The following is a 13,359-nucleotide window of genomic DNA, read 5'->3' on the forward strand; positions in this document are numbered from 1 at the left end:
AGTATGAACTATTTGTCATTCCCCAGCAGAAGCCACTTCTTCAGTGTGAAGACAGATCTAGATTGCTGCCTTATAAAATGTCCCAAGCAAGAATGATTTCATGGGTTTGTTGTTTTGGACCACAACAACTACCCTAATAAAGACACCAGCAGCAGGTCTTTGCTATGCTTGGCACATGACCACAACAGAAATGGGATTTGCATGATCCTGAAGAGGACAGAAGCCGGGGGGGAGGGATTTGGGGGGGAAAGGGGTGCGGTGGGGTGGGGTGGTGGTGGTGTACTTCATTCCCAAACTCTATTTTTTTCTTCTTCTACTCTGAAGGCTGCTGTTATATTCTCTACCCTTCATGCAATAGGGAATGCTTTGGGAAAAACACATACCTGGCGTACGGAGATTTTACCTCTCTGTACTCCTTCCTGTCCTCACAAGCTAGGTTTAAACAGGTTTTCTTTGGCTTCTGTTTCAGTCATGAGTTAAACATACCTTAGCTGGTACTATAAACTGGCTTGGCCTCTGCAGAGAAATGTTTTCTTGGACTACTCTGAGAGTTCAGATATTATTATGCTCTTGTTTCTGCTGAATCCATGTTACTAAAGATCAGCTCAATGAAGTGGAAATAACCCCCCTCTCCTTCTATTTTGAATAGTGACTCAGTTCACACTGTTGGCTCACACGCAATGTGAAAAGATCCCAACTCTTCAGCCAAATTACACCTGAAAATAATTATTTTATGGTCCAGAAACAATCTTCAGACCTGACTGAACAGGTAATCCCATAGAAAGAAATCGCCTAAGTTCGAGTCTTAAAGCTGTGCAAATTTAATTGATTACACATCACATGTGTTTCAGGATCTTCTTCTGTTAAAGTCTAATCTCTCAGTAAATTTGTCCTAAAATCATTAACCTAGCTGGGCTGCCCAAGGACTCTGCTGACACAAGTAAGTCATGATGAGCACACAGAGCTCCCCTGCCCAGCTACCCTGCAGGTGAATGCCTGCAAGCTCTGGATTGTTCTTTCCAAGTTGAGAAATAGCTTCTGGTCCCGTTTCCACATTACAAAAGCAGAAAGCAGGAAGATGCTTTACGTTTGATTTCTTGCAAACTGCTACCAGTCACCTGTTTCTTCCCATTTCCTCTGTCTTCACCCTTAAAGATTAAGAAACCTCACATTTATTTAATGCAAAGAAGTAACAATACTTGATGCAGAATCATTTTTCTTTGCATTGTTTCCCAAGCATCAGGTGCACTTGTCAAAGATCTAAACCTACACTGATAAACAACCCAAGGAAGAGGTACAGAGTTACAAAACCCATGAACTACACCACAGAACACCAGCACAGCAGCTTTTTATAAAATGCTTGGAAGTGTTAATTTGGTAAAAAATATCCAGTGGTGTGACATTCTACAGTAGCTAAACCTATGGTTTGCTTAAATATCATGTAATGAAATTATTAGTCACAACACATGGTCACCATAAATTTTAATCTCTGCAGTAATTTCCCTCCCTATCAGTTGATCAGTAAGGAGTAATTTTGTTGCCTGTGAGGTAATGGCATGCTAAAATCATTCATAGTTCTGACTTAGAGTTTGACTGTGCTGAGCTGCATGCACAGATCTGTTAAACTTGGAGTGTTACAAAGGCCCAAAGAAAGAGTTTTCTTCATTGTTCTTTTATTAAAAGCTTGCATATAATAAGTCACTTTAAAAAATAACACCCGTGACGGCAGCTGGTCCTGTAATTCATAGCTGGCTATTGAAAGAAAATTGCAGCACGATGCAGAAGATTTAAAGCAGCAATCAGGAGGAAGAAGTGGGAGGGAAAAGATTATTTCATTTATAAATGGTGTGTCTGAAGTCTGGAGATCGAGTCTGATCCTTTTCTTCAACGGTGGTGGCAGCAGCAGGCCTTTCAGCCACACCTTGGGGTGTACTTGGTATCTGTTGTACTGGAGGCCAATGCAGTTTGTACCAGTGCTGAGCTGTCTGCTGCTTAACAAGTGGGAATCCTAAAAGACCAGGACACTGCGAATACTGCAATATAAAATGACAAGTCAGTGACTAGAAAGGGCCCCATGCCAGCACCAGCAAAGCACTGCTGTTCTGTCTGAAACTCGAGGCCATTGCTCTCAACCAGGGTACTCCCCTCCCTGCCCCCCCCAACCCCAGAACAGCAGGGCAGATGTGCAAACATTGCTGCAGAGAACAGAACTCACAGGGGACTGCAAGGCCTTTGCTCACAAAGCCCAGGGCTCCTGGCAATTAATCACCCAGTAGAGCCTGGGAATCCACCCGGGGGGATTAGACACATCCTTGCTGTTACAAATGGCCCTAAGGGTGACCTCTGAATGGTACAGCTGGTTCTGGGCTGAAACACTCAAGCGTTTCACTGGGTAAAAATGGTCCTTCGCAACATGCCTCTGTCTTCAGGTTGACTGTCAGTATTTTAGAAAGCTGATGACATGCCTGCTCTCACCACTTTCCCTGTTTGTTACTCTAAAACTAACATTGACAGCACATCTAAAATAGGGACAGTCAAGATACGGTGTGTGCTGCATAATTAGAACCTCAGAACAAACCTGGGGGGCTGAATTCTTGTGTTACATGCTTTTTGGACTTAGAGCAAGTAACACCTAAGAGAACTGCCAGCAAATGACAACAAAAACATGAATGTAATTCTCCAGAGTGTGTAAGTTATAAACAGCTAGAACTTTCAAAACAGCTAGTCCCCACACCTGCTAAGACACACAGATGTATTTTCTGCCAAGGAGAATTTTCAATTATTCCTATGGTGAACCTTGTGAAATGTCTCTGGCAGTCAATATTTCTGATTTCAACACCCTATGAATACAGTCTGAGCTCAGCTTTCATAATACTACACAGGAGCTAAATTCCAAGTTTGCAATATATATACACACCAAGTAATCCCCATCCTCCCACCCCTGCCTTCTGTGCCGTGAAGTCATGCTCTTGTTTCCATACAGCTCTTTTGGGTTATTTATATAGAACAATGCTTACCTCTTCCCTGTCCTTAGCAGGTCAAATCCTTCATTGATTTTAGTGAAAGGAAGCGTGTGGGTTATTAATGGATCCAGAACAAACTTTTTATTCATGTAGTCAGCAACCAGTCTAGGGACTGAATCTTTACTTTTCCAGCCTGAAAAAGCCCACAGAGAATGGATAATGAAATAGTGAATGCTTGTAAGAACAGGTAAAACTGATGGCAGCTTATGTTTTTAGATAAACGCTCTGTAACAGAATAGCATGGTGAAATGTTGCAGCATCTCTTTACCTTTGTAACACAGAATGCCAGTAGGAAACACAGGACCAAGTGCAGCTATTTGACGTATGACAAACCCAGGGAGTGCTTTATTGATAGAAGTCAAATTTTCTAACGTGTTGATCTTTACACAATCCAAACTTTCACCCACCTTAAATACCATTTCCACTTGTCTACTGTGATATTGTCCAATAAATCACACCTCATACAAAAGCCAGAGTGCTGACATCCATGTTGATAACTAGAAACTTGACTGCCTGGTCAAAATTGGGGGGGGCAAGGGTGGTGTGTTTCTTTTTTGCTTACAAGCAGTGCTACATAAAGCTGTCTTAAATAGTAAAATGTCCTTCCAGAGAAACCTAATTTGACTCTGCTATTTTTTTCAGGTGTCTATTGAATACATCAGAGGAATTGCATAGATTGCTCACAACCTCAGTGAAATCTTCTGTGGCCTTCAGCTTTGTGCTGAGGGAGCCAAGACTTGCAGAGTGTGGGGCTCTGCTGGAAGGGACTAACAGCAGCTGGCAGGGGGCTGAGCTGGACTGTGACCAATGTGGAGTCCAGGTGGGTCTGACCCCTGATGACTTTTAGGGTCCTTACTCTCCATCTCTCCTTGCTCTCTTTTCCCTGTCCATATTTCTGTCTCTGTCCCTCTCATTCTCCTTTTTGCTTTTGTTCTTTTTCTTCTCCTCCTTCTGTTCTCCCTTCCTTTTCCCCCTTTTCTCTTTTTCCCCCTTTGTCCTTTTCTCTTCTTTCTCCTTATGTCTCCCTTCTCTCCCCCTCTTTTCTCTTTATCCCTTTCTTTTTTCCCCTCTTTTTGGTCTTTTCATCTCTTCCTTTCTCTGCCTCTTCTCTCCCCTTTCTTCTCCCTTCCCTCCCTCTCTGTTTTTCTCTTTCGTCCTCTCACCATTAACTAACAGTTCCCATAATCATTTCCCTTGTGCCTCTTTGTCAGCAAACCAGCTATCAATGTCACTGCCAAGAGCACAATGAATTTAGACATACCCCGTTTCATTCACAAGTTTCCCAAGCCAACTGAATCACATCTTTCCAAGCCCTTACCTCCAAAGACAGATCCTTTCCAGGTGCGGCCAGTGAAGAGGAGCATGGGGTCGAAAGAGATCTTTTGTGCTGCTGGGGGCACCCCCACAATCACACTCACCCCATAGTTGTACTGGCAACAGGCCAAGGCTGCAGCCTGCATTTGAAACAGAGACAGACCCCAGAGTCATGCAAGATTTGCTGGTGGCTCCTCTCAGGCCTCAGCCTGCAACCTAGTTTTTGTAACCAAAACCACATCAAACAATTCCCATCGTGTCTGCTGGCACCATTGTGTCTCCTGTCATGGGTTAGGTATGTCCTGGCTTTCTTCTGCTTCCCCATTGTGTCTTGGTCATTAGTGATAAGCCAGATAGAAAGCAGATAGTGGACTATGTGAGATTCTGTCCCCCTGGTTAGCCCAGGGACTATGCTGAAGCTCCCTCTCCTCAGTCTGTGAGCGTGCTCTGTCCCTGCGTCTCAGTGGCAGATAGCTGTACCTAGCAGGTTTGAAGTTAGCTTGACACTGGGCTGGTGGCTCTCAGCTCCTCACCCTTGGTGCTTGGTGGGCTAGTGAGGAGGGAGCTCGTTCCACCACAGCTGTTGGTTACGTACCATGGTTTCAGTTCGGCCGATGACCTCAAAGGAGTAGTCCACGCCTTGGCCAGTCATTTCAATCAACACTTCGTGAATGGGCTTCTTGAAATCTTTAGGGTTGACACAGTCAGTGGCTCCCAGCTCCTTGGCCTTGGCAAACTTGTCACTATTGATATCAACGGCGATGATGCGGGAAGCTCCAGCTGCCTTGCAGCCCATGACAACAGAGAGGCCAACTCCTCCGAGGCCGAAGACGGCGCAGGTGGAGCCTGGTTCCACCTGTAATAACCACAAGCCCACAGCATACTATTGCAGTCTAGGTAAAGTACAACACATTTTCTTACTGTCAACGTTTTCATTTAAGCCACTTTTTGTAATTTAGATATTACCAGTTGAGAAGAAATTTGCACAGGCGTACCTACCCATGCAGTAACAGGCTACACTGTTACAATCCTACATGTGACTACAGTAAATTGTCCCTAAAATACATTTCTGAGACCAGGCTTCCATTACACGTCTCAGCTTCAGGTTTAGGGACACATTTTTTTAAATGATGCTTTGTATTCCAGCATTGTTAGGCTCTGTAATGTCACTCTGCTGGAGACAGTGCCAGCTGGAAAAGTCACATTCGTGTACTGCTGTAAGTTATTATGAGAGTTGCATATATAGACTTCCAGATATTCCTAGACTTCAGTTACAATAAACCAAACCTGTGTTAACATTTTTTCTAGGGGTGATGAAGCTATGAGGAAAAACTTAATTGATGGTGTATTTTGACTGGATTTTAAATAGAAGACTCTGAGTACCTTAGAGACAGAGAACCTGAAGTAGGCAAAGAACCAGTACCTTCTTTCCACCCTGTACTCAACAGTCAATAACTCCTGGCTGCCACGCTGATGACCCGCTTACAGGCCACACAGTCCTGACCAAACCCCATGGACAGTGATTCAGCAGAAACCCCCAGCACAGTACTTGCCTTGGCAGTCTTCACAGCAGCCCCATAACCAGTTGAAAACCCACAGCCAATTAGACAAACTTTTTCCAGAGGAGCTGCAGCGTCGATTTTGGCTAAAGCACATTCATGCACAACAGTGTATTCAGTGAAGGTACTTGTACCAATAAAATGGTGAATTGCTTTTCCTTTACAGGTGAATCTGGTGGTACCATCAGGCATTAATCCAGCAGCTGCACCAATGCTGTTTGAAAGATGACCAGAAATAATGGCAAGTGAAATCTGCTGAATGTCATCAGGTTTGTAGAAAGCAAAATCAAACAAGGGTTGTAGGTAACCTAGGAAAACTCACTCGTTTCTACTGCACAGATTACCCTTGGTGCTTAAGCAACTGTTGCACTCCCCACACTGTGGAACAAAGAGTGGAATCACCTTGTCTCCTAGGAATAAAAGAGTAATGACAGAGGATTTAAAAAGGCAAACAAAAAGCATACAGGTAAAAAAAATAAATTAAGCAATCCCTAGACAAATGTGCATTAGGAGCGCAGTGCTGGTTTTATTTCCTTCTGCTGCCCTTGGAAGATAAACCATCTCTCTCTCTGTTATAAAGGAAATAACTAGGGCAAAGTTATGACAATTTCAATATGCAAAATTCCCGGTGCCTTTCATAGAACTGAGTCTGAAGTATGCCATAAAACTGTGTTAGCTACTGGCATTCCCAAAGTACTCATCCAGCAGTTTATTGCATCTTCCACTTAAAAGGAAAACAGTAATACACAGGTAAAAAACCGAGATAAAACCTGCCATGCAGTAGGAAAGCAGACTGGAGTGCCAAGATAACAGGGCTGTAAACTGTGCATACAAAGAGTGGGGAATTAAAGTATTCTTTTGCCTGCCCTCTTGGGGCTCTTTCCTTTTTACAGTCCTAGCTCTGTTGCATTGGGGTAAAGATATGTGAAATATTTGTCAGAGCAGCAGCGACACACACAGAGGCTGAGACAACAGCTCTAATTCTCTAGTACGATTACATGATTAATGAAGTAGAACATAGCTACTCAGTAACATTTTTTTACTGCTGTGTATTTTCCACAGTGATGATGTATGGTAAACCCCTAACAATCTCTGAACAGGTAATGCCTAATACAGAGCAGTGGGTGATTCGCCAGTTCTAAAACTGACTAATGCTTGAAGAGTTGAAAGTCAAGGGACATCTTTGATTTCCACTAAAAAATGGAAAATGTCTACAGAACATGAAATGCCCCCCACTGCCCCACCCTCAGTTAACTTATAACTGTGACAGGATCTTAGCAACCCTTCTGCTAAAGAAAGTTGGCGTGTCTTGGAGCCTTCTTTAGAACTTGAAGGTGTAAATCAAGCAACGTCTGAGCAATGTGATTTTGTGTGTTCAGGCCTGCTGTTTCAGCTCACCTGGAAACACGTGGCAGCTAAAATTAGACAACAGAGTGATCTATAAACCCAAACATAGCAGAAAAAGCAGAGCTATCATTGAAATCTGCAATATAGAGGTTTGTTTGGAGTTCAAGCAGAAAACCATATTAAAACTTTTTCTTAACATACATACCAACCTGCCTTGGACAGACTTCATACTCATTACCTGCATGAACAGAGACACTGAAATACAGAGGTGTTACAAATGACCTACTTAGGTACTGTACCAACCTGCCTGGATTAAATTCCTCATTTCTATGCAGATTTTGTTCATTGCTTGGCTTAATAATTTAGCCCTTGCTAGAATTTGTCCATTCCCCTAAAGTGTGTAGAAATCCCATCTCGTCTTGCAGCAGTTGGAGTAAAACCAGTATCTTTCACTGCCTTCTCAATCCACCCACTGTAGTTCAAGGGGAATGTAGTGGGAGGAACAGCTGGCCTGCATAACTGTGTCCTCAGAGGGATCCAGCCCCAGGGCAGTGCCGACTCAGATGCACTGGTGCTGCACAGAAGCAAAGCCTGCAGCAGGGTGGGCGCCCCAGTCATGCCCTGGTGCTTCTGAAGTGAAATAATAGAACCCACAGACCTAAGTTTGGGTCTGTTTAGCTGTTAGGAGAATTAGAAGAAGGTGCTTTGACATGTTGTCTAGTGCTTTGCCTTATTCTTGAGAGAGATTAGCTGTGTAAACTGTGTCTAAAGCAGCTAATACCTGATTTCCTGTGACCAACAGCAAAGAACCTATTTTCTTAATCCCATGACAAGAAGAGTGCCATTTAAGTGGAAAGCAAGCTGCAGATGTGTTTGCCAAAAGCAAAAGAAATTGAACAGAAAATCCGAAAATAAATAAAGATTAGGAACACAGAAAGATGTAAACAGCACGTAGTGGCCTGTAAGGTGTCCTTGAAAAAACAAAAAGTGGAATGTTTACTCTGCAGTACAAGTCTCAGGCGTGTTACCATCTTGGACTGAAACAGGAGCCTGGAACCTCAGCACAGGGTTTGTGGTCATTGCTGTTTCATACCTGGTTTGAATGAAGTTACTCCCTGCCCAACGCTCTCCACAACACCAGCTGCTTCGTGCCCAAGAATTATTGGAAAAGGCATAACCAGTCCACCAGTTACCACATGGTCATCAGAGCGACAGATCCCCGTGGCTATGATCTGATTAAGAGGAAAGACAAGAATATTTCAGCATTTAACTCTGTGGTGGCATATGCAGAAGTGAGATGGTATCATATATTTGAAGAAGTCACTTCTCTCCAGAATCACATATGCACACAATAACTCTGCAAATAATACACTTTGGTTGTGGGATTGTTATCTTTGTATTAGTCTTTAATGTGCAAAGCAAGGCTCGTTTGTGGATGTTTGCTGTGCACCCCTGGGCTCTGCAGGGAGTCGCACTGATTATCTCACAGAACCAGTGTTCTGCCAATACAATTATATATGAACAGAATAAAATAAACTATTCCTAGTGTTTCTATATAAATACATAAATTGAAAAGATTGAAATATTATAGGCATATAAAAACATGTAAATATACATTAGCTGTCATATATTTATTAACATAGGAACATTGTGTTCTCATATTTAGATTATACCCTATAGATATGTTCTATAAAACGTGGATAATACAATGATATAACATATAACTACATGATAGTTATATGTTCTTTATTTTAAAAATATGTGTATTTATATATGCACAAATTTTGGTTACACATAGTATTTTATATAACGTTTTGCCTTTTCTTGCAGGCAGCACAGCAGTATTTCTTTTAGAACATTCAGGTATGTCTTTACAACTTCTGCTCTGACGAAGAACAGAACAGAGAAGAGAAGACTAAGGGGGGACCTTATTAATGTTTATAAATATCTCAAGTGTGGGTCACACGGGGAAATGGCCAGCCCCTTTTCAGTGGCCTGTGGGGACAGGACAAGGGGCAATGGCTGCAAGTTGGAGCACAGGAAGTTCCGCACCAACATGCGGAAGAACTTTTTCACAGTGAGGGTGACAGAGCCCTGGGACAGGCTGCCCAGGGAGGTGGTGGAGTCTCCATCTCTGGAGATATTCAAGACCCGTCTGGACGCCTATCTGAGTGATATGTCCTAGGGAGCTGCTTTGGCAGGGGGGTTGGACCCGATGATCTCTCGAGGTCCCTTCCAACCCCTATGATTCTGTGATTCTGTGAAATGGAGTTGTCAGCCCCATAAGAGGGTTTTCCTCACTTGTGTGACACTCCAAACTGCTCCAAAATGAAACCAGCTGCTGAATTCCACTGAGAAAATTCCTGAAATGTAATAGATGCTCAATGTTTGGTTACAAAAAGAATCTCCCAGCCCTACTGAGCTATTTCCTGGCACAGATTCAAAGAGAATTCTTTGCTCCATGTGATAGGAGACTCAGATTTTTGCCTTGTACTGTAATTTTCCAGTCTCTTAGAAGCACAGGTCTCTCAGTTAACAAAAACCCAACCCTGAAAAATGGGGGTTTTTTTTAGGAACCTCATGATCAAATTTAAGACCTGAAGCATGTTCCATTGGAGCTCACTGAATGCTAACTACTCACCTAGGAATGTTTTCCAACTGGATCCTAAGCATCTATAGAAATAATTCTGATAAACAACAAGATTGAACACAAGTCATAATAGTAATTTTAAATTTTTAGTACCTTTATGCGAACTTCATGTGCTTTTGGTGGGGCAACTTCCACTTCCTCAATAGAAAATGGTTTATTGGCTTCCCACATTACTGCTGCTTTGCATTTAATAACCTGCAAAGGAAAAGGGAATAGCACTGCCATTTGCAAGGTGCCACACAGACAGATTCTTACATTTCTGCATGGGAAGCTCCTGCTCATATTTTGAAATCTCCAGGGGAAAAAAACCCAAACACAACCAAAAAAGCCAACAGCAAAGCATGGTGTAAGCCCATTTTTTTCCCTGCACCAAGATCACACCTGGCTTTGTTCATATTTCTGCCATAGGAAGTTTTCAACAACATGTATAATAGTCTCCCAGGAAAACTGGATACCTTGTTCATCCTCATTGCTCCTTCTCTGTTTCTGATTTCCTCGGAGTATTGATTATTTGTGCCACGTTGGATTAGTGGTGTTATTTGTGTCTTCTTGGAGATGGTCCACAAAATGATCAGGTGGTGATAAGGTCTGTGCTGTCTAGAACTGCCCACGTCAGGAACTACCAAAATTGCTAAAAACGGAATTCAGAGCCTAATACAAGTTTATAAACTTTTTATTATGGCCCAAATTCAGCCCTGAGGTGATGGCTGAGAAGACACCTATGTAAAATGGCGTAGGACTATGCAAAGGCAATCTTGGAAGAAGCAGCAGTCCCTTTAGTGCAAGATTATCCATGCTGAGGTACCTTGCTTCTCAGCAGGAACGTTCAACTCAGGTGGGGTTACTCCCAATACCCAAGACTGCTGTTTTAGTCTGTTAGTCTAAAGTTTGTCCATTAGCTCTGCAGGCTGATGGGCCTCTGGGCTCCTTGATCATCTGCCCCTAAAAGCAAAACGTGCTCAGACCCAGCAGTAGTGGGGGCCCCCATCCCCATTCCTGTTCATCCTTGGTGGTCTCTGCCCATCCCAGGACCTGGAATATGACTTTTCCATGTCACCCTTATGGGTGAGGCTCTATTAAGTCCTTGGTCACTCTGTGAAGCCCTACTGATCACAAGTGGTCAGGTGGCATTATCTTGAGAGAGAAACAGAGGCAACACCGGTGTGCTGCAAAGCTCTCTGGGAAGAAATAAAGGAACTTTTTAGTATCAAAGCTTTAGAAGTAGAAGTAGAAATAGCATCTATATTGTCAACAAATTGTCAACTGGTAACAAAGAAAATAATTACTAGGGAATCCTAAACATCTGACATCAAATAGCTCACTTTGAGCAGCCAGATTCAAAGTGGGAATGAGCACAGCATGTTTAAAAAGAGAGACTCAAGAGAGGTTTGCACTAAATTTAACGTTTTGTGTGCCAAATGCAAGCCTGATGCATAGATTTCCCAAGTGAGACCAAAGATCACATTTTAAAGGGCAACATCTTCTGGAAAATTTTCTTTTAAAAAAGTGTTTATGCATTTATACTCTATTGCATATAGCACACAAATTATTTCACAACTTGGCACATGCAAAGCACACTGCATTTTTAAGAACAAAAGTAGCTAAGAACTGTGAATTGCTGAGAACAAATAAATGTCTCCTACAGTTAGACCCTGGTTAACTATGCATTGTTCTGATGGTTGAGTCCCTGGGAACTTTTACTGACTCTGACATGATCCCAGGGATGCACCACAGCACACTTTCACCCAGTTCATCTACCAAGGCAAGCACTGGCTGGACTCAGGGTTTTTTTTTAAGCCTGTGTGTTCTACCAGCCTTACAAGTTATGAAGCAGGGGATGGTAAGTGTAGAAACACACCCTCATACAGATCCCAAGGATTATGCTGCTTGGTCATGTAAACTGCACAGCAACTCCCATATTCCTCCAAGATAAACACAGTGAAAACGAGGCAGTTCAGTTCTGTCACTACAGCAGTGCAAGGCTGGGTGGAGGACTGAGCTTGTTGGATTTACCCACAAATTTAGTTAGTTTGCTTTGCACTTGTGTTATATGTGAGTAAGAGAGAGCATTCCCCCCTCCTCACCCACCCCTCCTGCCCCAGCCACCCCTCCTGCCCCAGCCTTGTTTTGTTTGGTTTTAGAATAATGAAGACAGCTGGCAGTAATAGCAAATGCTTTCTGAAGGCACATTACAGCTAGGTGCATGCCTTCAGTTGTTTTCCATCTATAGGTTCCTCTCCACTGACTTCTCTGCATATCTCTGGGTGTATGTTGGCACCTCTGGGGTAGTGCAAGAAGCAACATAGACTGTCTTCAGCAGTGGTATTAACCGACATCTCTCTTACCACTTTCTAGCAAAGATGTAGATACTTAGTCCCAGCTCAGTTCTGCACTGCATGAGTACTTTTGGGCTTCATTAACTTAAGCTCCAGATTTGCTATACACATAACCAGATTTAATGACTGTCCTAACACTGGCACAGTTACACCTCAAAATTTAACACAATATTAATGTCTTTTTTTTTAGAAAACAAACTGGTACAAATTGTTAAGAAGCTAAAAATAGTTTAAACCCCTGTGGGATCTCAGAACCCAGAACTCAGGACTGATAGAGCTCATAAATACACTGATCTGAACACACGGTATCGTATTTTAATCTGTTCAAAAAGAGATTCAAACCAGTTTGCTAACCCTGGGGTGAGATCAAGTTCTTCTTATATGTTACCTTATGTTGACTCAGCATTTAAATAAATAAACTATTGCCCTGAAGAGTGTAACCACCATTTCCAAGGAGAGTAGAGTAGCCTACAAGTCAGGGCAGCTCTCCTGTACCAGCTTCCTCCTAAACTCTCATCTGTGTTATACTATCAGTACTTACCATGGTCCTGCAAAGAAACTGTGTTTAAAAAATTCAGCTGCAGCAAAGAAACTTTTTTAATATAAACTTCTGCTTACTTTGCCTGCTGTGCTCATGTTGACGGATGTCTGCTGCAAGTCTTGCCACCACTGATTTCTTGAACCAAGAGTTCAGTCAGCTGCAAAGCTGTCAGGTTGATGATACAGGTTCTGTCCGATACACTGAAAGCCAGTCTTGTGAAGTGCTCCTGAAGTGCACTGCTCTAACCTTTTAGCTGAGCCTCCCAGCCCAGAGTCCCACCCCTTTGTCAGCCAAAGTGCTACAAAGAAAATTAACCACCCATCTGCCAAAGCTCACTCTTTGCAGCACTCTGTCTTCTTCATTCCTTTGTCATGCTCTTCCCTACCCTTTTCACATCCCACTTACGGTTTCCCTCAACATCACAGGAAGACAGCAAGAGCCCTGTCTGGAAGCTGAACCCTCTTTCCACCTTTTGAGAAGGCTGCCCCCCCAAACCCACTGCTCTCAGTGGCACTGTAGGCACAAAAAGAAAAGGGAGAGTGGCTCTTGAATTCACAGCAGCAGGGACACGGTGAGAATGTGAAGGTTT

General features: G+C 42.9%; 1 protein-coding gene across 1 annotated transcript; it reads right to left on the bottom strand.

Moving 5' to 3' along the window:
• Positions 1-1,656: 1,656 nt before the first annotated feature.
• LOC311190958 (alcohol dehydrogenase 1) lies at positions 1,657-12,982 on the bottom strand. Its single transcript, XM_084263038.1, has 9 exons — positions 12,848-12,982; positions 9,987-10,088; positions 8,337-8,475; positions 6,219-6,306; positions 5,891-6,110; positions 4,933-5,193; positions 4,342-4,477; positions 3,018-3,156; positions 1,657-2,033 (listed from the first exon to the last, which is right to left on the bottom strand). Exons 1-9 carry the CDS (start codon positions 12,863-12,865, stop codon positions 2,009-2,011), a joined length of 1,128 nt encoding a protein of 375 aa, XP_084119164.1. The 5' UTR covers positions 12,866-12,982; the 3' UTR covers positions 1,657-2,008.
• Between the last annotated feature and the right edge of the window lie 377 nt (positions 12,983-13,359).

The sequence above is a fragment of the Gallinula chloropus genome (assembly GCF_964237585.1).
Source record: "Gallinula chloropus genome assembly, chromosome: 4".
Classification (NCBI taxonomy): Eukaryota; Metazoa; Chordata; class Aves; order Gruiformes; family Rallidae; genus Gallinula; species Gallinula chloropus.

Coding starts and splice junctions, on each gene's coding strand:
- LOC311190958 (XM_084263038.1), bottom strand. Junction 8,476..9,986: donor CACATGAAGTTCGCATAAAG/GTACTAAAAATT, acceptor CCTCTTAATCAG/ATCATAGCCACGGGGATCTG. Junction 6,111..6,218: donor AATCTGTGCAGTAGAAACGA/GTGAGTTTTCCT, acceptor TCTTTCAAACAG/CATTGGTGCAGCTGCTGGAT.